We start from the raw sequence: 25167 nt of genomic DNA, 5'->3' as shown, positions 1-25167 counted from the left end.
ATTCGTGCACCTCACAGAATTGGTTTTGGTAGAAGGATAAATGTGTGTGGATTCAGACAGTGGAGGCTGACTGTAGTTTCTGGATTGTTTTGGGGATGGCTAATCCGAAAACGCCGTCTGTGATGGATTGTGACATCGACACAGGATTTTGAAGAAGATGTTAAGGCTTTGGGTTTTTCACATGATGCTCATCAGTGTGTGGTTCCTGGTGCTCCGGTTTAATGTTGTAGCATGAAGAAGGTGACCTGGGGGCCCTGCCTGGCACACCTTGTCTGATGGCTAGTGGCACACCTGCATCGTGGCACCTGAGGGTCACCGGGGTGGCAAAGGACTGCTAGGGATCCAAGATCCATCACTGAACACTGGTGAACTGCTCTCTGTTGACATCCACTTCTCTGGGCATTTCCAGATGGTCCTCTGCTCTGCCCCTGACCTCCCCCAAGTCCAAGGACAGCTTTGAAGAATCCCAGGATACTGGGGATTGGGGGGGGTCTCTGAGAGTCTGGCTCGCTGCTGCCTGGGATGGCCCAGAAGTAGAGAGATGAAGATCCTTTTTGTGAGCCCAGCTCAGGCTCCAACTCCCAGCTTCCCGCTCTGGCAGCTTCTTGGGGCTAAAACCAGAAGGGTCTTGCAGATTATTTCCTGAAGGGCAGTGGATGCCACAGGCTTGCCTGGGACCTGGTGGCAGTTTCTGGCGAGGGGCTGGGAGTGTCTGAAGCTGGGGCAGTGTGTGAGGTGTGGACGGTGAGACGTGTGGCAAGTGGAACGTGGGAACGTGAGAGACACCAGAGTTCTCCAAGAAGACAGGGAGGCTGCAGGAGGGTTGGTGCCATTGTAGTGCTTGGAGTCCGCCTTCCTGCGCTTCAGCGGGACTAGAGCCCGACTGTCACGGGGCATATGGGATGCTCATGCTGTGGCACTGGCCATGCTCCTGCCAGCAGTCATCGAAGGGGTTGATGTTATGGGCACTGACGACAGAGGTCTTATGTTTCCGGCGGGGACAGGAGGCACTGGTTAGGAACGCAGGCAGACTCTTGGGAGTTCTGGGAACCATCGAACAGCTAGTTCACTAGAACATGCTGGGTGTTCTCTCAAAGTACACAGGTCTGAGCCAACTGTAAATCTTCCAACAAAACAGGCGGTTGAAGGAGATGAGGAAATTTGGAAATGAGATACTGAGAAGATCAAAATGGCCCATTGTACTGGCTCCATAAGCAGCGCAAATGGAAGAATTTGGATCATGATGTGATTTGTGCAATACATCACTGTCTCATCAGAAATACTTTAGGAAAAAAGATGCTTTTATCCTGAATTATCTGGATGACTGCTTCAATTTTTTTTCCTCCTAATAGTTTTACTTTATCTTTTTAGGTTTTAATTGAACTAATTTGCTGACAGTTCATGTAAATTGTGTTTTTTCAACATTAAAAACAAAGAAACAAATCTAAATGCTCTCCGGGTATCATGGGGGTTAGGATCTTTAGAAGTCCATGGAAGTCCCTGACTGAAAGTTTTGGAAAGGACAACTCGTCATGCAATTAATATTAGTAATAGGAGATTGGGGACGCTGTTCATCCATCTCTTCTGTGCTACATGAACATGAACCTTCCAAACACATCTGTGATAACAAAAATCCTTACTCTTGAGGAAGAAGAGATATCATTCTGACAAACCCAAACTACCAAAGTTCCACCAACCTACCCTGTTACACGACTGGCCACTAAAAAGTAAACTACTGGCTTCCTCAGTCCTTTGTGGATAGTGAACAAAATCCATTTTTTTACCCCAAAATCCCACATTGGTGGACACTGCAAATGACATTCTGTGATATTTCGAGTTACATAGCAAAGTTGTACTTATTTCTCTTCCCCTCTAATACTTCCCTGAAACACTAGAGGTATGCAGATATCTGATAGAGGTGTTTCAAAAATGGCCCAACAATATATATAATAAAGAATTTATCGTGTAATCAACAGAGGGGGGAAAAACCCTGATTTTGTGGTAAAGGTACGCAATCTATTTCTGTTCTACTAGCAGGAAATACAGGACGGCAATAGAAGCTGTGCTTTACACTGATCTTTCTGAAGGCACTGACATGTTGCAAACTTTGCCTCACTTCTCTGACGAGAGTCATGGTTAGTCCATAGACATAAGTCTATATGGACATTGGAATGATTTTAAAACTTCTCCATTTTAAGCATATGCTAGGTAATAACTCAAATATCCTACATTTAATTCATGTGGCCAGTCTTACAAAAAGAAAGGGAGAGGGAGAGGAGGGAAGGTGTATTTTATCTTGTCGGTAAAATACATGGTGACCTGCTGTGTAATTTCACCACTTAAATGCACGATGACCCACTCCTCCACCACCTGGATTCTTTGTTCTTTCCCTGCAATGGGAGGGGGAGGCCCAGACATCTAGCTATTTGGATTTGGTAGCATGCTTTGTGTTCTGGCTGTGTCACTGGGAACGAGGGGCAGCAAGCAGCTGAACCAGAGGTCAAGCCACTCGGCTACGCTCAGCTCTCAATCTGTTGTAGAGGAAAAAAAAAAAAAAAAACCCACCTCTGCCTACCTCCTTCGGCGAGGTGTCGTGGAGACAAAGGGGTTGCCTGTATCTTAAGTTCCTTGGAGGAATGTTATAATGGGAAACGGCTTTATGTGGAGGGGCATGTTTGCATGTGCGAGAGCTGAATTTAGCAGCGAAAGGGCTATTTTGTTTAAGTCAGTAAACTGGCTGCTCACCGTGTCATTGTAGACCTGTCCATATTCCCGAAGTCAGACAGTGAGGATGGCATGAACTTACTTGGGAGGTAAACGCTAGCAGTGGAAGGAGGTGGGGCGGAGGTGGAGCAGAGGCACGTGTGTCCTTGGAGAGAAATGGCTATCCCTGAGCTGGGGTGGCTGGTCCTCAGTGGGAGGACTCCCCAGCAGCCAGTTCTGGAGACCCGAGAGGCTGGAAGCCAGGCAGAATGTGAGTAGAGGTCTTCCCAAGGACGGGTGCCGTGAGCTATGAGGTCGGCCCTGGGCACGGGGATGTCACAAAGAACTCCTGCAAGTGTGCAGGTGTACAGGACTTTCCTTTCCTGCGATAACAGGGACGAGTCCAAACAATTCTTCCTTTCTGACACCGTTCACTGCCCTCTCAATCTACGAGGAAAGAATTTTGTTTGCTGAGAAGATCAAGAAAGTCAGAGGAAGACGTTGAAAAGAGCAACTCGTTTAGAAGATTGCCAGCTGCCTCACCCCACCTTGCGACAGGGCGCAGGACAGAGATGGGATGGGCAGAGACATCTGGTTCCCCTTCTGGAGAGGCGGGGAGACGCTTTACTGGGTGGTGGCATTCCTGAAAGGCTCTCACCAGCCCCATCAGCCCAAGCCGGTGCCTGGTTCTGACACCCTTGTAAGGCAGCCCCAACTGCCGTCTGGAGAGGATGCTTTTAAAAATAAAACGTATGATTTTATGAGTTGAATGTGGAGTGGCCTCTCCCCCTGTGAGGGACCAAGACGACACGGGTGCAGCTGTTTTTCTGAATGCTTCTCGTCTGCTGCTCCTTCTTGGGATACTGAATACTCCTTAAGACCATGAACACAAAGATCATCTCATGGGCTATAGAGGACACTGAGAAGCCACTGTTTAAAAATGTCAATAAGGAGAAGATGTCGCTACGCAAACCCAGATCCCTCCAACTGCAGTGGAGTTTACTGAAAAATTCATAGCGGGAAAACAATGGGAAAAGAAGAGTCTAACCACAGCGGCTGCTCAAACATTCTCAAGCCTCCTGGCAACTTTAACAATGCAGATAAAGGGAGATTTGCGATTACTCGGCACGTAGTTACTGGCTGAATGTTACTTATTTGTCGGAAGAATCTGACTTTGTAAACTGTAAGGTTCTTTGAGTGGCTCTTTAAATATAATCCAATAACTCAAACATCAAACACTAAAATATCATTTGCTTGGGAATATGCACGTACAAACAAGCAGCATTCACATGGCAAACCAAATTTCCAATGCAGTCCAGAAATGCTTGGAAACCTCACCTGCAGAGAGTTCTAATAAAAAAATCATTTCTCTAGTTACTGCAGATCGCAGGTACTTTATTTGGATCTAGGGACTCCTGAAATTGTATGCAACATTAAGAAGGTTTATTTGTGTGTATGTGTGTGTTTGTCTTTTTGTTTTTTTCCTGGAGAAAAGAGCCACAACTGTCATCAAACCATCAGGCTTTGTGAGCCAAGAAAGGTTAAGGTCACCGTTTTCGATGACTGAGACTTGAGGCGCTCAGCTTGCTCGACACACGACTGCTTAATTCACTTCTCTTTCCGGCGTCCGGGCACAGCAGGAACAGAATCCCCCAAGCTTATGTTACTCTAATACACAGTGACAACGTTTTGGAGGCTTGTAATTAAAAAAACAATTTTTATAAAGGAACTGTATAAAAATAGACATTTGGGGGGCATTTTAATCTACATGTAGATGATGTGCAAGTGTGTACTCTTCTTAATCACTTCCTCTTACTTATCTCTTCCCCAGTTAGCTTCCTTTTCCTGGCACTTGGGATCTATTCCAGGTGGCCACAAGGAGATTCCCCACAGTGGAGAAGAGCAACCACATGCAAGAGAGACACCACAAAGGCTAAGTCTACTGCGGAAATTAGGGGCCATCTTTCTTGACTGAGAAGTCCTCGAAGCCCCCAGGTGCCCTTTCTAGTTGAGAAATCCATGTTCCCACGAGACCTTCAGTGTAACACAGACTACTACTCCCTAACCTACAGAAAGGTCCCTATGGCTCAGGAGGAAAAGATGCCCACATCAACGAATAGCGCCCTCCTTGGCACCAGGTTCTAGCAGAGAACCACCTAGAAGCTTGATCCCTGTGAGGTGATGAGCAGGGACTGGGGAGCCGCATCTTCAGCTCCCTCTGCAGAGTCTACAGAGGATCCTGTGCTATCAAGTTGTTCATAAATACTGCACTTGCCAGAAAAAACTTTTTAGGGGAAAAGGCTCTACACCCCAACAGATCCATAGTTCGGCTCCAGATCTGGAGGTGTTGTGAACCCCCAAGATATGTACAAATGGCATGTATGTGTTCCTGAGGAGAGGCTCTGTGACTTTAAACCAATTCTGAAATGGGTTTGTGACTTCCCTTGATACGGACACCCCTGGAACTCTGCAAGGAAAGGCTATATGGGCACATCTTTTCAGAAAACCTACTTCATTTTCTCAGCAAATTCCTTCTCTTCAGATTTTGCAGGACTAACTGTTGAGAAGGCCTAAGAAAGTAGGGATAGGTGCTAGTAAAGCTTGCACTGCAACCTGCTTTTTATCCTTTTTGAAGTTCCACGTAAAAATAAATATTTTTCAACCTAGGTTAGCTGTAGCAAATATGTCCATTAAAAAAAAAAAACCACATACATAAATAGGTTTTAGTTGCCTTGTTTTCAGAGTATGATGTGAAAGAAAAGCAAATCTTATTTCAGCCACAAATTGCAGAAACAAGGAGTGCCCTAATTTCTGAAGTGCTACACATCTTTTCAACGAGGAAATACCAGGCATCGAATATTTAGATTTTAGAATATTTTAATATCCATTTCTTGAGTGGATGCATTTTCAAATAATTAGAATTAACAATTTAAAAAGAGCAGAGTGAAGGAAAAATGGAAAAATGCAAACAATTGGTTCTTGCTAATTTAACTTTAGGTTCTAGGCATGATGTGATTTTCTGAAACAATCAACCAAAAATGCTTATCTCAAAAATCTAGAAATGCAAACGCAGACAGATCTTTGGAAACTACAAATTATTACAGTCCACGTAGCGGGAAGCACGCGGCCCTCTGGCTCTCAGTGTCAAGTGCAAATGTGCAGGTGTTGCATAATCTGTGTGACTCTTCAAGCTACTTAAGGGCTTCATAAATGATGCTCTACGTTTGTTTGCACTAGATAAAATTGTGTGTGTGCTTGTTTATATATACATACAGACTATATATATATATACATATATATATATAGTCTGTATGTATAATTCAATCTGACTTGGGGCCAAGAAGAAAACAGCAGTTGCAACACAAAGCAACTATTTACACACATTCAGTTCTGAAGTATTGCTTCCTGACCTAAGTTCGTAAGAGGTATTGCCACTGTGAAGAATACATCCATCGTGTTGGTAGCGCTTGAACCGCTGCTTTGGGACCTGTCTTCAGCGACTATTTGTTCAACGCCAACAGAGCTGGGCGCATGGCATTTCTGCTGCAGAGATTATGGGGTCCTGCGTTGAGGTATGCGTTAGGGCAGGGAACCGGGAAGGACCCACGTCGCCTAGTGGCCCAGAGAGCACAACTGTACTAGTTATTTAGGAAGGCTCAGGGTGTTTTTTGAAAGACAATTTTAAAACTCTGGGTGAGCCATCCATCGAAGGCTCCAATCAGCACAGTGCTGGACCAGACCACCAGATGTTAAGACCTTCTCCCTGCGGTCTACAGCTTCCCAGGGTCAGGAATCACAAACATTCTTGCAGCAGGGAAGGAAGAAGAGAATGTGCTGGGGAGGAGGCATGTGCAGAGATGAACCTGGTAGAGTGTGTTCTGAGTGGAACAGCAGAGACACGGCTGACTCATCAGCAATTGCCCAGCCCCGTGGCTGCTGCCAGAGCTATGGAGCCTGGGGACGGAAGGCAAAGGGAGAGGACCACACTCAAATACACGCCTTAACACTGATGGAAGAAGCCCCTAACGCCCACCATCTCTATGGGCAAGGACAGCGTCAGGTAGTGTTTGAAAAAAATAAAAATTCTGCAGTATAAGAATACATTCTTTAGAAGCAAGAGGTATACGTCACACGGTCCTTTCTCCAGCATCAGAAGACCAACAAACTGACAGTAAAACCTGAAGGAAGATCTTGGTTACTGAGAATGCTCCCGACTCGCCTGGGAGACCCTGGCTGTGGCCGTGCTGCTGGGACCCATGCATGTCCCCCTGGAGAGCTGGCCAATCATAATCAGTATTTCCTGATACCGGAAATAGCAGATTGTGTATGAATTTGGGGGGCAGGGTTAATTATGGGACTTGATATAGATGTGACAGTTATACAGAGATTTAGCAGCCGAAAGAAAATGCACAGGGCATGCCGGTAAAGAGCTTCAACAGAGAAGGAGCCAGTCCTCAAATTATCCTGGGAATCGTACACCAGTGTCACCTGGAAAATAACTATGACCGTGATAGGGCAACTCTAGCCTGAGTTCAACACTACGTACACTCCAAACTCAACGTGGCAAAACATGATCACAGGCAGGATTAGCAACAAAGGACCCAGAAGTGATTTTCCTTAGGTTTTCTACACTCGCCCTAGTTCAACACCTCATCTGTGTGTAGACGGTTCTGTCTCCACGCACAGTGTAAGAACTCCACCTAAAGGGGGCTCAGATTCACACACCAGATTCTGTCCTGCCACAAGCCAAGAAAAGAAAAGGATGAGAAACCTCTGGGCTGTGTGGGTGCCAAGCCCCCGCTGGCACTGCCTGCCCACACTGGTGCTCTGCCCAGGCCTCCTGCTTCACACAGAGCAGGACTCTGACTCGACCCCTGCAGCGGGCAGGCCCTGGGGGCACACTCTGCGGCGCACAGGACAGACACAGCCGCGTCGTTAGGTCTGAAAACCGTGGCTGGGAGTCTCTCCGTCTCAGTGCGCGCCGGCCGTGCCCATCCAGGTCTTGCTCAGCTCCTTTCTGGGGACGTGGCCCAAAGTGGCCAAAGCACTAATGGGCATCTTCTCACCCTGCTGTGTGCTCTGCAGACCCTCTCCCCCCACCCGACCTGTCTCCCTTCACCAGAATGACCTGGCAGCCCCTCCCCCAAACACACACTTCCTGATAAATAAATAAATAAATAAATGCAACCCTCAGACGTTTATTTCGAGTTTCCCTCTCAGAGGGTTCAGCTTCAAAGACAAACCCCTTTCCTCCCAGCTGGAAGACCCCTTGGTTTCCAGGGCAGAATGAAACACGGCTCTTAAATACCTGAGGCCTGGGTTCACAAGCTGATTACTGGTTAGCTTCTAGAATTTTGGCCTGCATGTGGAGGAAGCCCTAATGCCGCGTGGCTGGGGAGCGGGGCACCCTCAGCCCTGAGGGTCCAGGAGCTCTGGAAGGTGCAGGTGGGGAGGGCGCGGGCCAGCCCGGCGGGCAGCTGCTTGCAGCCCATGCCCCCTCACCTCCCCTCACAGTGAGTTACTGGCACTTGATCTCAGATTCATAAATGAAAGTGTGTGTGCGTGTACATGTTTACATAGAAAGATCAGGGCATTGGAAAACACTAGTATGTATACAGAAAAAAATAAACCTCAAAAACATTGCGTTAGCAAAAAAAAAAAACCCACAAAAAACAAAAAAAACAAACAATAAAACAAAACCCCAAAGTGTCTTGTGAGAAAATGCAATAAAAATGATTATCTTAACCACAGCTTCTGTTTAAAAAGTCCAGCAATACCCAATGCCATGATCTCCACCAGTGGCCTCTGTCCCTAGACTGGACGCCATGGCCAGCCCCTGAAGGCACTTGTTCTCCGTGCTGCTGGACGGTCACACCCAGGGGACAGGGCTCCGGGGGAGGAAAAGGAACAAGACGGATGGAGACAAACCCTGAAGAGCTGTGGTCCGCACAGACGTCAGGGCTGCAACGACCACATGACACCACGTCCAGGGACGGAGGCTGTGGTGCTCGGGACGCACGACAGGCAAGTACAAACGTGACTGGGTTTCGAGGAGCAGAGCACCGCGGCAGCGACGGGCGCTGCGTCACACGCTCTCAGAAATGTTGAGCCTGGTGAGCTCGCTGGCTTCTTCAGTGCCCGCGTCTTCACAGTCGCTTTTCTCTATGGCTTTGCCAAATTGACATCTTTCCTCAGCTTTGACTGGCTCTTTCCAGGGCCTCTTAGAGGAGAGGTGAGCATCCTTGGCCTGCACGTTGTTTTCGGAACCCGGAGGCGTCTTGTCCACGCTCTGGACAGAAGGCACCAGGTTGGCGATCTCGTCCGTGGGAGAGCGGCCGATGCTGCCGTCCACCTGGACTCGGATGTCGGGGGAGATGGACAGCTGGTGCTGTGGCACGGCCCCACTGTCCGTGCACTTTGGGTACAGGTAGGTCTTCATCTGGCCCTTGCCCTTTACATTTACCGTCCCTCGGTAGTCGAAGTCGTAGCCCATCTTGCTTAGGACGCGGTAGCTCTCCTCACTCACCTGGATCCGGCACTCCACCCCCGTGCTGTCCATCCTGCTGGCAATGTTGACGGTGTCACCCCAGATGTCATAGAGCAGCTTGGTTGTGCCGATGACCCCTGCCGTGAGCGGCCCATGGTTGAAGCCCACCCTGAGCTTGAAGTTGAACCACAGCATGTTGCTGTTGAAGTCGTCCACCACGCGCATCATCTCCTTGGCGAACTCGAACAGGACCTGCAGGTGCTCCTGCGGGTGGCTGCCCTCCCGGCACTGTGCGCCGTTCAGCCCTGACGCAGCCATGTACGTGGCACCGATGGTCTTGATCTTCTCAATGCTGCCATAGCCCGGCCTGCTCAGGAGCTCGTCGAAGTCTCCGATGAGCTCGTTGAGGACGCGGTAGCACTCCTTGCCCCCTTCATAGTTTTCCTCGTAGAACTCGCTGAAGTTGACGATGCTGGCGAAGATGACGCCCCCACTGTCGTGGTTCTTGGAGTAGGTCTGGGAGACCTTCAGCTGCTCGGCCACGTGGTAGGGGATGATGTTTCTCAGCAGCCAGTCGGCCTGGTCCCGCATGCTCTGGATCTTGGTGCGGTGAAGGTCTGCCTCCACGTCCCCGTGGTAGTGCAAGCGGTAGCTGACCTCGAACTCTCGATTCAGGAACCAGACCAACAACAGCAGGAGAAAGAAGACAAGAATCACCTCCTGGCCAATCGGGCTGGCTGCCCTGCCATCACGCGGCAAGGAAGTATTGCACAGGTTTGCCTCGGAACTGGAGAGCAAAGAGAAGAGAACTGATGGGCCTTCTTAAATGCATCCTTTAAGGGAGAGCTCGCTGCTCGGGATCTGCGGTTCTGAATCAGCCCAGCTAACTAGCACTCTGCACCAAATCCTGGGGCACTGACAACGTGCAGCCGCCAAGCGCCCCGCTTCTGTTTACTTGGCTGGCTGAAGCGGTACAGAAATAAACCCTGACTTTTGTAACTGATTTCTGAGGAAGCACTTGGCGACTGGTGTTTTTCAGGAGCCTTGAGCTCCTGGATTTTTAACATCTTTTCTTTACCTCCAACTTTCTACAGTGAAAATTCTTAACCTTATAGGAAAGTTAAGAGACCAGTAAAACATTCATACACTCTTCTCTTGGATTTGAAATTGCTGATATTTCACTGCTTTGCTCTCTCCCTCTGTCAATGCACACTCGTGCACACACGCCTTTCCCGCTGAACATTCTGAACATAAGCTGCAGATACTATGACACTTCAATCCTGAATGTTCGATCCCTATCTTTGAAGAATAAGGACATCCCCCAACATAACCACACCTACCATCATCATACCCAAGAAATTTAACATTCTCTGATGTACTCGCTTTTTCGATTTCTAATCCAATGTTGGTTCTGAAAGACGTGTACTTTTACAAAGAATTTTTGTTAAGTTCTCAATTATCTACCTGTGTAAAAGTCTGCCAACGGATCATTACCCTCCCCCCCTTCTGGGTTGGTTCTGTTTTGCCAAAGTCCTTTAAGACAATGTTAACATTTAAAAAAAATAATATGCATACTTTCAAGAGTAGCACATTGTGAGAAACTCAGACAGCACAAACAGTGGGAAAAAATAAATGTCTTTCCTCCAACAAAGTATTGATTTTCTTATGGTTACAAAAAATTCTAACACGTGGATATATTGTAACAACTAGACCCCAACCCTGGGCATCTGGGGCTGCGTCCCCCCCTCCTAGTAGGGAACACAGCAGGGACACTGCTGTGCACAGGTGGGAGTCTGTGTGGGACAAACTACTACTGGAGCTGGAGCCAGAGAGTCACTCCAACTACTGCACATTTACAATTCCATCAGAAAATTTCCAATTGCCCTTCTCATTTCTGTTCCCTCCAATGAGAGCATGCTCTCGGGGAGGGGCTCTCGGGGGGCGGGGGGGGCTGTTCTGCAGTTGGACGTGCTGACCAGCAACAGCTGTGGCTGAACATTAGCGCCAGGAGCATGGGCTCTTTGAAAGTTGCTTTTTTAGATACAGTTTTCCTTTTAAAAGTACTACATACTCATCAGAAGAAATTTAGGGGGAAACGTAGAAAGAAAAGATTTGGCCGTCATCGACCATGCAGAGGCAATCACTGTTAATGAGCACTGTATTTCCTTCTTTGTCTTCTGTTTACAGAGCTGTGAGTGCTCTGTCCATGTCAATTCTGGGCTCTGATACACTTCTAGAGCACAGAGACTGGGCTTCTAGATCTTATGTAGCAATGGGCTGAGTCCCTATAAATAAAATTCTATATAAAATGGATGGGTCCTCAGTGTAGATAGCTCCATGGCATAGAAAACTCAATCCTGTCATCAGAATGTTGAGTAAGTTTACTGTTACCTGTGACTTAAGGATATTATAAAAAATAAAGAAATTGACCAATCTGGCCATAATGGTCCTCACTGAAACACAGTCACAGGAGCCTTGACCTTGGAATAAGAATCCCTGGACTCTGTCCCAGCCGGCCCACTGCGGAGTTCTGGAATCCTGGGCAAGATCTCTAGGTCTCCATTTCCTCACACGCAAACTGAAGATGGGCTGGAGAATCACTAAGTCCCTATTAGCCTCAGGTTCTATGCAAAAAGGAGTTAACAGAGCGGCCCAAGGCTGCCAGCCACAGAAAGGGCTACTGGCAGCAGTGCCCTAGGCTGGCATCAGGATCCCGGACTTGGGGAGGTTCCCGCCTTCCTTGACAAAAGGGGCTCACCGTGTCCACACTGCTTGTGGAAGCAATGTGGTTTATGCTGAGCACCTGCCTTCTTCCTGGGAGTCCGGCGTTTTGACTGATGCCAGGCAGAGATGCCTATGTGACCGGCCTCAAACAGAAACCCTGGGTACGGAGTCTCTGATGGGCTCTCTGGTGGACAACATCTCACCTGCTCTGCCACAGCTCACTGCTGGAGGAATTAAGAGCATCCCAGACTAGGTGGTGGTCTTGACAGCACTCTTGACAGCTGGTGCCTGGTTTCCCCCGGACTCTATCTCACGTACCTTTTCTCTTCACTGATTTTGCTTTGTGTCCTTTCACTGTAATAACCCACAGTACGACTATGTGCAGAGTCCTAAGTCCTCCTAGTGAATTACTGGTTCTGGGGGTGGTCTTGGGAACCCTGGCCATAAGTTCCCTGTGAGCCAGGAACCAAAAAAGGCCTCTATGGTAAGACACAACACACTTATTCTTCAATGGTCATCTAATCAAATGGCAAGACAGTTACGAATCTCAAGTACTAAACAAGTAAATTAGATGACTGAAACAGATTTGTGTCTCTAATGGGCTTGAGAACAGGGACAGAATCTGCCACAGGAGGCAGTAGATCTTCTCTTGTGTGGGCCCATCTCGTTGGCTGAGGAGGGGGCCCTTCTTTCTGTATCTCCAAAGTGGTGACATTGAGGAACAGTTCACTTTATAGTAGATGTCACCGAGGGATGCCACCATCTTCACAGCCAGTGGGGCTTTGTAGCCCTGGGGCAGACATGGGGGGGTGTCTGTATCTCCCCAAGCAGGCTACTACTCTTGCTGCTTTTCTTGCTGTGCTGTGGCCAAAGCCAGCAGTATGGCCTGGCTCTAGAGAGAGTGGAACAGACACCAGGGTCAGAGTGAAGGGCACCAGACTGCGATGTGTGCTTTCATCTTTGTTTGAAAGGAGAATCCTAATCCACAGATTTACATTTGGTGTCCAAGGGGCTGCTGTGCAGCAGAAGAGATGTGTAACGAGTAGGTGAAAGAATTACTTCCCATTCATAACCAGTATTTCTCATTCTGCCACAGAAGGAACAAAGATGGTGGTCTTATTCTTATATTCGAACAGCAAAGGTCAGTTCCAAAAAGAGGAATTCTATGTGATTCAATGCAAGAGTCAATTTATGACTTAATGATTAGACATTAAGTCATTATTGGAAGTTAGAGCAAAATACACTATAATTCATTAGCACAGAGAAGAGGGATTAAAACGTCAAGAAAAACAGAAAAAAAAAAAGATCATTCGTGGTCCTAACCAGCTTAACGTGGGATTTGTTAACATTCTGGTATATTTCAGTGCCATTTAAAATATATGCCTAGAGATGGGAGGTTGGGGGTGTCACTGAGCGGTGGCATGGAGGTACTTCTGGGTACTGGGAATGTTCCATTTGTCTGAGTGGCATTTAGTAGGTGTGCTCACTTGTGAAAATTCACTGAGCTGTATTCTTATGATCTGGGTACTTTTCAGTGCACATGTTATATATTCGTCAATAAAAAGTTTACTTAAAAAAAGCTGCTAAGTGTTTTGTTTCTAAATAACTACTACATTTGTGATGGTAATAGAAACACGTGTGCTCTCTGCCTTTGTTCCATACTTTAAATCTCCTGCCCAGTGTCCATAGGTCCACAGAGATTTAATTTTTTAATTGTAGAAACAGAAAAAAGTCACTTGTAACTCATTACCAGATCTTAACTATTGCATGTCTTATATTTTTTCATACATATAATGAAATACCAACAGGATATTTGCAATTTCAAAGAAGTGTTTTTCTTACCATTGCATTTTAACAGTGGCAATATTTGAGTACATGTATTATTTAATTCATTTCTTTTTATTGGCAACTGAAGCTCTGATGAATTTTCAGTGTGACCAACCACTGTGATCGACATTTTTGGGCAGACGGCCTTTATCATCTGCGGGATTGTCTCCTCAGCAGATAAGCAAAAACAGAATTATTAGGCCAAAGGCTATGAACACTTCTGTAGACAGATTGTCAAATTTCTTTTGAAAACCACGTACCATTCTGAGGAGTGATGACGCACGGCAGAAAGAGTGTGGCCCACTAGTGCGGGACGCCAGGGTTCACACACTACCAATGACTAGCTGTGTGACCACAGACAGGTTCCTTAACTTCTCTGAACTTCAGCGTCCTCATTGGGAAAATGCAGACAAAGCCACCTGTGTCCAGGCTACTGTGAGAATTAAATAAGCTATGTATTTTAAGTGCCTGGTAACTGAACAAAATGAACAGTGGCAGTGTAGGAACACGCCACACCTCCCCTGCAATGGGGATGCACTGTAACTTCGCGAACATCCAATTTAAACGACCTAAAGGAGTTGTGTAGTCATTTAAATGTCCAATGACTTAGAGAGTAACCTACGTTTACTCTCTACTTTACCTACGTTTCCCCTTGTGAATTTTTGTTTTTTTTTCCTTTATTTATGCAGGTCCTTGCCAGCTATTTAGGTGACCTCCCACAACTGTCTGTGTGCCCACACCCACGGGTATGCCAGTCAGCCTTTTATTTTTGTGGGTATGTGGCTTTATTTGCTATCTGTAAGACTGGAAAGTTATCTCTGCTTTAGAGACCTGCAAACTAATGTTATTTTTTCTAGATTTTTACACAGTGTTATATAATTTAATGTTTATTTCTGACTCTTCAGTTTATTTAGATCTTACTTTGATGTCTATAGTAAAGCAAGCATCCAACATTTACTATTTCAAATTTCTAGTTAGTAATTTCAAAATATTTTAGAGATTTAAAATAAGTACTGTTTTAGACTTGACAGATTTCCTTCATAACATGCTGAAATCTTATGTAAAACTGAGCCAAAGCTAGTATGCACTTAACACACTTCATTTTCCCAGTAAGGTATTGTAACTATGATCTGTTATTTCAACAAGTATTATTTTTCACAATAACTTTTAATAATTATATATGTTTTTTATTTAAGATACGACTCCTTTTTAGCAAGTTGCTCTCATTTGTGCAGATATAAGCACGACGTTAACAGCTTACCTGAAATTCTGTCCCACATCCAGGTGTGAAATTACTACGGAACTGAAATTAAAATGCAGAAAAATATTACTATAAAAAGCAAAAAAGGCATTATATAAAGTGACCTGAGAAGAGTTTACATAAACAATTTTCCTTTTTCTAATATGGAAATCAAGTTAGATAACTAAGGATAGTTAATTCTTTATTATAATTTGATGCTGTGTATTAATTAAAAATCACAACAGGCATGGGGCACCTGGCTGGCTCAGTCGGTTAAGCATCTGACTTCTGTGCTGACAGCTCAGAGCCTGGAGCCTGCTTCAGATTCTGAGTCTCCCTCTTTCTCTGCCCCTCTCCCGTTTGTGCTCATCCTTCCTCTCTCTCTAGCTCCCTCTCTCTCTCTCTCAAAAGTAAATATATGTTTAAAAAAAAATTTTTTTTTAATCACAACAGGCAGGGGCGCCTGGGTGGCTCAGTTGGTTAAGCTCCAACTTCAGCTCAGGTCATGATCTCACGGTTCATGGGTTTGAGCCCCACGTTGGGCTCTGTGCTGACAGCTAGCTCAGAGCCTGGAGCCTGTTTCAGATTCTGTGTCTCCTCTCTCTCTGACCCTCCCCTGCTCATGCTGTTTCTCTCTCTCTTTTTCAGAAGTAAATAATTTAAAAAGAATTTAAAAATCACAACAGGCAAAGTCAGTGACAGAGCTAACAGTACTTCACGTCAGATGTGGAATGGACGCACTGTCATCAAAGAGCGACATCTAACAAGGAGTGTCTCTCCAAGGCGTTCATGTGACGGTTAGGATTCATCTATGGGGTCCTACAGGCTAGACACCAGTCACCATGAACAGCGATATCCTCTGACAAAGGAACGATCTAGAATGGAACTCAGGAGGGGCACCTGGGTAGCTCAGTCAGTTAAGCATCTGACTTCTGATCTCAGCTCAGGTCATGATCTCACAGTTCAGGAGTTCGAGCCCTGGATCTGGCTCTGTGCTGGTGGCGTGAAGCCTGCTTGGGATTGCATCTCTCATTCTCTCTGCCCCTCCCCTCATGCTCTATCTCTCTCTCAAGATAAATAAACTTAAAAAAAAAAAAAAATATTTGTTAGAGAGGAATTTAGGAGATGCTGGCTACCTGAGAAGCTGGTGGTCCCAAAGCAATTAAGTCCCAGCCTGGAGCACAGAAGCCACACACAATAAAGAGCTCCCTCTTGGTGTCAGGGCAGGACCATGACATGCAGTATCCCCTCAACATCCCTCACAGCCTCTTCTGGGTCCCGGTGCACCCAGTTCCTCCCTCACCCAGGCCAAAGAATCATCCTTGTGCCCCCACACTTCCTGGTCCCCTAGAGCTACCTGTCCCACTCACCGCAAAGGGGGACCTTACACAGCCTCTGCCAGCTGCTCCCCTGGGCAGCAGAGGCCAGGGGACAGCTCAGAGTGGCTATCACCATCGCAGAAGGTATTAGATGATGTCACAGGGAAGGAGAGAAAGAGCGACAGCAGAAAGACTGCTCTCAGGCTGAATGTCCTCTCCCTGCCCAGACATGATGGTGACACTGGCTCTCCACGTGTGCGTAGCCCTTCTTTCACATCAGCGTCCCCCAAGGCTGGAGCAGTTCCTAGAAGTGCCCTCCCCTTCACCACCTGCTCACCAATGTGGGGGCTTGTTCACCACTCCTCACGCCTCCTGCCCTGTGACCCTACGAGGTTCAGTGGTGATGACAGGGTGGATGCGCTCAAAGGATTTTGCGAGTAGGAAGGAATGCCGGGTACAGGGGAGGCTCAGGCTGCCAGCCGCACCCCAGGGCCTCCTCTTTGAATTCTGGACAAAGGTGATGGAATTAGTCCTTCATCACTCAGGTCCCTCCGGGGCCAAGGGGAAATGCCCAGCACCAGCGACTGAGTAACACTGTGAACGGCTGATGGGGTGTCAGTGGTGGTTCTCTTAAAAGGTTAAAAGGCAGACTGATGAATCCCATGCTCTTGGGAAAGAGCTTTATAATGATCCTAATTCCAGATGGCTGTACCTTCAGAAAGGAAAATGTACACTCTGTTCTGCCTAAAGTAATTTAACTATTCATTAAAGTTTCCTTTCAAATGCTGAAGGAAAGCTTTACTTAAAAGTCCCTTTTGATCTTAATTTGCAGAGAACTTGAGTGTTTTTCATGTCGTCATTATTTTATTAACTAAACTGAGGAGAAGGGGGCTCACTCTGTCCATTACTGACCACAGCTTTGCTAATGTCCACAGACACATTACGGCGGTTTCATCTGCTATTGCAACAAACTAGCTCATTTTCTACTTCCGAACTTATTACAGCAATGATTCTCAGCAACAATAATGCCATTCCTAGGGGGCATTTTGAAACTGTTGGGGCTCCCTCTGGTTGTCCTAGTAATCTGAGGAGCCAGGAATGTTAGCTATCCTGCAAAGCAGAGTGAAGGAATGCCCTGTGGAACTTTGAAATATCCCGCTAGCCTAAACCCACTGTAATTATTAAAAAGTGGTTCTTTAATACATGCTAAGAGTAAAATGTTTTTTTAAGCAATATTTGCCAAAGAAAGTCCAATATTTAGAAGAAGTTTAATGCTTAATGGCTTTAACACATTATTCTAGGGGCGCCTGGGTGGCTCAGTCAGTTAAGCATCCAACTTCAGCTCAGGTCATGATCTCATGGTTCATGAGTTTGAGCCCCACGTCAGGCTCTGTGCTGACAGCTCAAAGCCTGGAGCTGCTTCCAGTTCTGTGACTTCTCTGTCCCACCCCTGCTGGCAAGCTCTCTAAGAAAGAAACACTGAAAAAATTTTTTTTAAAAAAGACCTTATCCTGAAATTTCTGAATTAGTCACTGTGAGCATTCTGCTACCCAAGGTAACACTATTTTTCTAACTACACACCTAGTTGAAATAGGCTAATAGCCACAAAACCAGCTGCAAATGTACAACAATCAATAGGAGACTTGTTCTTAACACATGAAGAATCAAACATTATATAGTTAGTAGGATACACAAAAGACAGGGATCTTACTGGATTTCATTAACCTAGAGTGTTTTAAATAGAGCACAAGTCAGTGCCATCCTATAAATTTCTATTTGTTAATTTTTTGTAGCATGACGGCAAGAACCGATCAGGGGACTGAATTGTCCCCAGGGTCTTCCACATAGCTCCTCTTTCTTTTCCCACACTGTCCGATCTATTCCTTGGAACCTACCACTGATAGGGTTTTGAAGCCCATTTGAATACCAGGGAATGAAAGTATTCTTCAAATGTGGAAGGATTTCAAGACTAAAGATATATTTCCAGTGACTGGTCAGTACTCCATTTCATGTCATGACACATGTGTCACAACAGTGAGTCAATATACATAAATAAGGCCCAGGTCACCTGCAAGAGCACCATACCCCCTCACTTCCTTTCCTTCAGCAGCCTGCAGACTGAGTACATTACCCCTACTCAAATGAGGTTGGAACCAGCTTCGTCTTTGCATTCTTGTGTCTACCTATTCCTCTATTCCTTCATTTTCTTGACGGGCTCATATCCAATGGCCTCTGGTCCTACTTCTCCAGTGTAAGTAAGTTCAAGCACGAGCCTACTGCGTTATGTCCTTCTGGGGTGGGGGTAGTCACCCAAGGATGTCGATATGCAAATACATACCACATTGCCAAAAATTAACTTTTCTTTCTTATGCATATCAGTCTTGGGGCATGCTGTGCATGGTGAAAGCTGTTGTGCTGTGACAGTATGTGTTAGAGTGGAGGGAAGGGGCATTGGGGCGCATGTGAAAGACACAGGTAAGGTCGGGAAAGGAGTCCCACCCAGAGGGTGCTGGACTCAGACCGTGGTGGCGGACGTACCTGTCTGGGCACAGGGAGACGTAGAGCAGGAGCAGCGGCCCAGCCCCGACGACGGTGGCTAAGGAGGATCTCATCCAGGAGCTGAGCTGGCAGAAGTTACAGTAGTGCACGACGGCGGTCAGGACGGCGGAGCCCGTGAACACGGTGAACTGCAACAAGGGGCCGGCGCGGTTAGTGACCTGCCCTGCCCTCGCCTCAATCCCGTACTGACCCCAAAGGATTCACTCACTTATCTTTCAATATAAAAATGCCACAGTATCGCTAAGTTTCAACGACAGATCACACACCATTGCGCTGATTGCCCAGAGCTTTAGGCTCTGCTGGCACCAGAGTTCTCGACCAGATGTGTGAAATTGGCCTGTGTCATGCTGGAGGAAAAGGAAGGCAGGCCACCAGTCTGAAAACCACCGCCATGTAAGTGGCTACCCTATGAAGCCTTCCTTTGGGCATCACACTACGTGCCAACAGAATTTGGCAGCTCGGGTTACACTGGCTTTCACCAAAAACATACCCTTCCACAAGGGCATTAATTCACTCCTTGTGGGGTCTAACCAGGAAGCTCCTCCCTAACCAACAGCAGCCAATCCAGGGGCTAGTCACGCAGCTGTGCCGGTGCCACAGACGAGCACGTTATCCTGTACTGACTGGAAATGCAGGGCTGATGCTGCTTCGGAAACAGCTCATCTGGAGCTCGGCAAACAGCAGGTGAGGCTGGAGAGGGCACGTGTCGACTGGGCAGGGCGGCTGAGTACCCGCCCCTCTTGACTGTGGTCAGTGACAGGGTACACGCTCACCTCCCTGCCTGCTTCAGGCAAGTATTTTAAAGAGGACAAACTCAAGGTGGTGACAAAGAGTTTGTCCCTCCCTAGAGGCCTATATTTAAATTGCTGTCCCAATACTCTGGTTTCTCTTCAGATCGCATAAATCTTTCACCTTTTAAATTGCTGTCTCAAGTCATCAGGGTTATTAAAAAAAAAAAGACGAGGGAGTCCAAAAGAGCCCAGAAATAGTCACTAGGCCTTTACTTACGTGTATGTCGGTGTCAAATTCGGAGGTGACGTGTGAATACACGGCGAGGGCAGGGAGTGACACCAGGATGGCCCCGATGAAATGGCGTGGGAGCCAGCCGGCTATGCGCTCCAGCAGGCGCTTGGTACAAGCCATCACATCCTCCAGGAAAAACACCATCCTGGCATGAGGAGGAAAGGGGTGTCTGCGGGTGGGTCAGCCTGCAGGGGAGGATGAGGGCGGGGGACCCACAGGCAGCCAAGCGGCTGAGTCTCACCTGTGCTGCTGCCCTCAGCCTACAGCCTAGTTACATCTTGTTTAAACAGAAAGTGCTTTCTGGGTGGTACTAATGCACAGTGATCTTTCAAGAATGAACTAAAATGTGATGTGCCCTTTGCTTTTTTGGGGGCCCTCAGTGTGGCTCAGTCAGCAGTTCAGAAATCAGCTGCAAGCCAGCTCACAGCACCGCGCCACCACACCCGCACACCGGTGGCGGTCCATTCAGGGCCATCGTGCACCTGAGGACACGGCTGATGCCTCCGTGACGGCCTCCTGCAGTGCTGCCACGGCGAGTAGGAGGTGAAGCACCGTGTGTTTTATGTATTTTATCTTGAATGGCTTTCCCGCTCTTTCTCCTTTGTCTCGGAGTGACTGCATTTCACTGACCCTTCTGGAGCTATGCGTGTGGGTAGGTAGGCTGTACTCCAGGATGGGGTGTGGACATCACAAAAGAACCTTCATAAAGAGGGGGAAGCAAGTGTGTGGGGCTCAGAACCGCTGTTCTGGAGGAAGAGTGGTTTGGGTGAGTGAGGGGCCAGTACCTGAATGCCAGCAGGGGGGAGATGGAGAAAGGGGCACAGGGGTTCAGCTTGGGATGGCGACCTGGGCACACAGACCCTCTCTCTGAAGCCTGGCCTAGCAATGGGGAGAAGGGACAGACCCAGTGTCCTCACCTCTAGCGGGGGCCGAGGGGTGCGTGGCCAGGCACTGCTGTTGAGCTCGGACACCACAAGTTCCTCTCCAGGGCCTTTGTCACACAGCCAGGTGCCTGTACCTTGTGTCATGGACACCTCAGTGCAGCAGCCACTGGCACCACGCTTGACCTCCACCAGGAAACCACAAATCTCAGCCATTTTCCACAAGGAGCAGGCAGGCCCTGTCTGACCCTTTTAGGGCCTGGATGGTTCTGGCCTCCTGACACGCAAACGGATAATGGAGTCCTGGGAATGTTTCCAAGACTAACCACAAATATGCTCAAAGGCAGAATACATAAGCCCCATGAGGAGGCAGAGGGAACCAAGTTCCAACAGGGAGAAGGCAGGGCCGACAGGCCCTTCACGAAGGTCCCCAGGACGGCAGAGCTCTGAGGGTGAGACCCACTGTGCTCATGCCTGTCTGCGCTCAGCACAAAACGAGGGGACTGCAGGGACAGGCTGTGACCACACTGCAGGACGGCCCCCAGAGCAGCTGCAGGACCCGTCTCCCTGGGGCACCCGCATATTTCACAGCACGGGCCCCTGTTGACCTGGAACCCTAAAAATGCCCTCTGCGTGGCAAGAGGAACTCCATCAAGTCCCCAATCCCTCCCAGGTTTGATGATATGGGTGAAGTGAACTTTTAAAGTCACACCAGCAGTCGTTCAGGAGCAGCGGCCATCTCATTGGAAGGGGCTTGCAGAGCGTGTGGGTGTGACAGGCCCAGCACCCACCGGGGTGCAGCCAAGCCTGACATCTTTGTGGCCTGCAGCTCGTGGCAGTCTCCAGGTTAACCCAGACCCCACAGAACTGCCTCCAGTGCAACAGGGAACAATGGTGCAAGGGGCTTTTTACAAAGCATGGAGACAATGGTAGCCTCTGAGCGAGCAGGAGCCTTCTCTACCTGCCGGGACCTGTGTCACACAGAAGCCTGGGCCCAGGGCAGGGAGCGTGAGGGGACTCACTGCAGATGGACACCAGGTCTTCTTGGGGGTGATAGAAATGTTCTAAAATTATATGGTGATATTTGCACAACTTGTAGGTTTATTAGGAATCACTAAATTGTACACTTGCATGAGTGAATTTCTTGTATGTGATTAAAAAAAAGGAAACGACAAACCAGGGGCCTGAAGATGCCTTGGTCTGGGATCCCAGAAGCAGAGCTGAATTGGGAGTGGGTCCCAGGCAGCTCAGCAAGGAGTGCAGAGCCCACCTCCAGGGTCCGTACGGAGGAATCCCTTGCTCCGCACAACGCAGCTCAATGTGGGTGGGGAATCTAGGTGGAGAGTGTGGATGCACCCGCAGTTATCTCAATCTGGGGGAGACATGAGGGTCAAGTGCGAGGCCTCCGGCGGCCAGAGAAGGCCCTCAGCGAAAAGCTATGGGGTTGGGGATGGGGTGCTCGCTGAGGGCCTGGGTCTGCAAGAGAGAATGCTGTGCAGTGGGACTGGAGGAGGGGAGGGGAGAGGACCAGCCGCCCAGAACGAGAGCTTGTAGGGGCCTCTGACGAGGCAGGTCAGCCGAGCCGCAAGCTGACTGTGCAGCCATGAACTATGGGGCCAGCAGAGGGAGCTAAAGGCTAAAGGCTGGAGAAGAGCCCACAGGTGGGCCTTTACCTGACGGAGACCACGAGGGACAGCACCTCCAGCAGCAGCGCGGCACCGAACACTGCCAGGGCGGCAGGTGGGGGAGGCGCAGTGGCAGCCCCATACTTCAGGAAGCAGGTGATGGACAAAATCAGAAACACTGTTGTCGACAGAAACACGTCCAGGAGGGAGCTGAAGGTGGCACTGGCAAAAGTCTTCACAGGAGAATTCTTTATGACCTGTGTGTGGGAAGGCAGGGAGGCTGGAGGTGTGATCCAGAGCTGCGGCAGATGGCCACGGAATAGGATTTAGATGGAAAATACAGCCAACATTTGTTGAGCACTTGCCCACCCTGGAGCACGTACAGGTGGTTAAGTTCTTTTAGGCGACCATCTCTACTGTCCTTTTAAACAACGAGGCCACTAAGGCACAGAGCAGTTAAGAAACTTACCCAAGGTCACACAGCAAGCAATTACAAACCAGTAAGTTCTCACAAGCACATTACATACTGAGCCTGAAAGGTGGGTAATGGATGGCAAAGGCAATGACTCTGTCTATAAAGCCTGTTACACAGAAACTTCCAATGAATGGCTGGGTCGCAAGTTCAGGGTGTGTGACAGCTGGCTTCATGTCAGAAGTAAGAGGCAGGGATTGAACCCACAGGAGATGAAAGCATGGGCATGTCAACAGATAGTAAGATACTCAGGCCTTCAGTTAAGAGCCTGCTCGGGGCCTGGTTCTGTGCAGGGTGCTGGGAGCTAATGGTGGGGATGGACAGGGTCTGAAACATCAGGGTGTTGTGGTAAACATAAAGTGACATCCATATAGTGTTAGGGAGTCCAGGGAAGGAGGGAGAAAACGAGGGCAATGCCAGCCAGTAGAGAGCAGGGGGGCCCTGGAAAAGACATGCCTGCAATGCTAAATGAAGGAGCACGGAAAGATCAGGTGTGTCCTCCTTGAATGGATAAATCACATGCAGATGCACCTTGGGGCTTATAGACTGAGAGAAATCAGCAGTAGCCTTCAGTTTCCTGTCACTCAAGGGGGAGAAAAAAGCTGCCAAAGCACAAAGCTGATAGTGAACTGTCCAGCGCAAACAAATTTCTATCGCAGAAGTATGAGGGGAAACGCACCTCTTCTTGATAGCTAGTCCTGTAGGATCGCTCTAGCTCCTGATCCAGGAAGTTCAAGCTGAACTGATTGATGGGTGGTTTGAAAAAATAATCCTTCATCAGGCTAGAAGAAATGAAAAATGTGTTGATCAACGCTGGGCACATCGTACTGACTTTATCAGAATACCGCAATCCGCTGCCTCAATTCCGTTCCTCAAACGTGTCACAAAAACTGTGTCTGAGAGTCACTATGTGAGAGACCCTGTCAGACCACTCCCTTAGGACACATGTCTGGAAAGTGCTTTGTGTTTCTAAAACACATGTTGTGTTTCCTCTCCAAAAAAAAACAATGGCTGCTCACTGTCATTATAGCACACATCACAAGAACCCAGCTTCTGGAAACATCTCCCAGTGTCTGGGGAAGAAGGCGGCTCTGTCGTGCTAGGAAACAACCGCTTCTGGAGAGGCAGACATCCCCGTGCTGAAAGGACTTAGGCTGATTCCAAGGCTTCCGACGCAAACATCACTCAGAGCCGCTGTCCTGCCCTTCAGCGCTCTGACAGTCATTACGGCTGTCACAGCTGACAGGCTGTTACCACAAAATGGTTTACATTTAGCGTAGCTGGGGTGCTATTGTCCCATATGCAGATTGCGCGTGAAACCTGAAAAATAACGCTCAAGGATTTTAATAGCAGAGAAATCAAACCTGCTTTACGTGACTCTCATTCTTTTGTGGGTTGCTAGCAAATAGTAAAATCCTTTTTATTCTGCAGAAAATTACTATAAATTTAAGAGAATGTTGACATGATTTCAGAAGGCAAATACAACCATGGAGTGTAGCCTCTCCCCCACACGACAACTTCTGTAATTAAATCAGATAAAACAGAATCCCACCCGCGTGCCTGACACACAGTGGGGTTCACAGAGGCACGCTCCCTCCTGTCCCGGCAGCACAGCTGATGCTCCCCTTCCGTGACAGGTGCACTGGACCTCACTATGCTCGCAGACTCCGAAGAGAGAAAATTCCAACCCCGAATGCTGACCCTCATCCTCCCTCCCACTCAGGAAGTGTGGACAGAGGGAAACCAACACAGTGGCTATAAGGATGATGTGCATCGGCCACATTTAGCAGTCAAGGGACAGGATCCACACAGTCTGAAGCTGTGCTGTTCCTCTGAAATTAATACTGGGAAATTCCATTCCTGGGAACAGAGACTCCTTTTGGACCAACCCCCTCTCAGATAACAACAATGAACTCTGGACAAGATTATAAAAATGGCTCCTAGAAGGCAGTGGAGATTGACCAAAGCAGGTAGAAGATGGAGGAGAGTCACACTTGGAAGAAGGGAACAGCAGTAGCTTAATTTCCCATTTTTAACCTTTTTTTTTTTTTTTTTTTGCCTGAAGACAGCATTAGTCAGCACCACATGCAGGATGGCTAAAACTCAGAAAAGCCACAATCTTGTTGGCTTGGAAAATCATGAAATAATGTCTGGGTGATCACAGCTGAGAAAATGAAGTTGAAAATCCCAGGGAAAGAAAAAAAAATAGGGAAGGGGTACCCCCAACTTCACCATATAAGCTCTGCTCAAATCTCTGGCTGACCCCTGAAATATCCAAATGCACAGAAGACACTGAGCAGCCTCATT

The 25167-nt window shown here is 47.8% G+C and overlaps 1 protein-coding gene across 1 annotated transcript in view; it reads right to left on the bottom strand.

The window, feature by feature from the left end:
- Positions 1-5562: 5562 nt before the first annotated feature.
- ADCY9 (adenylate cyclase 9) overlaps positions 5563-25167 on the bottom strand; it is a 118986-nt gene continuing 99381 nt past the window's right edge. Inside the window, exons 5-10 of the mRNA XM_077762531.1 lie at positions 23540-23642; positions 22437-22645; positions 19868-20027; positions 18839-18987; positions 15003-15044; positions 5563-9977 (exon numbers count right to left, since the gene is read on the bottom strand). Of these exons, the coding sequence (XP_077618657.1) occupies positions 8789-9977; positions 15003-15044; positions 18839-18987; positions 19868-20027; positions 22437-22645; positions 23540-23642 (1852 nt within the window). The 3' untranslated portion in view covers positions 5563-8788. The remainder of the gene's footprint in view (positions 9978-15002; positions 15045-18838; positions 18988-19867; positions 20028-22436; positions 22646-23539; positions 23643-25167) is intronic.

Source organism: Crocuta crocuta, unplaced genomic scaffold (genome assembly GCF_008692635.1).
Source record: "Crocuta crocuta isolate KB4526 unplaced genomic scaffold, BGI_CrCroc_1.0 scaffold234, whole genome shotgun sequence".
NCBI lineage: Eukaryota > Metazoa > Chordata > Mammalia > Carnivora > Hyaenidae > Crocuta > Crocuta crocuta.
This window is presented reverse-complemented; position numbering and strand designations above follow the sequence as displayed.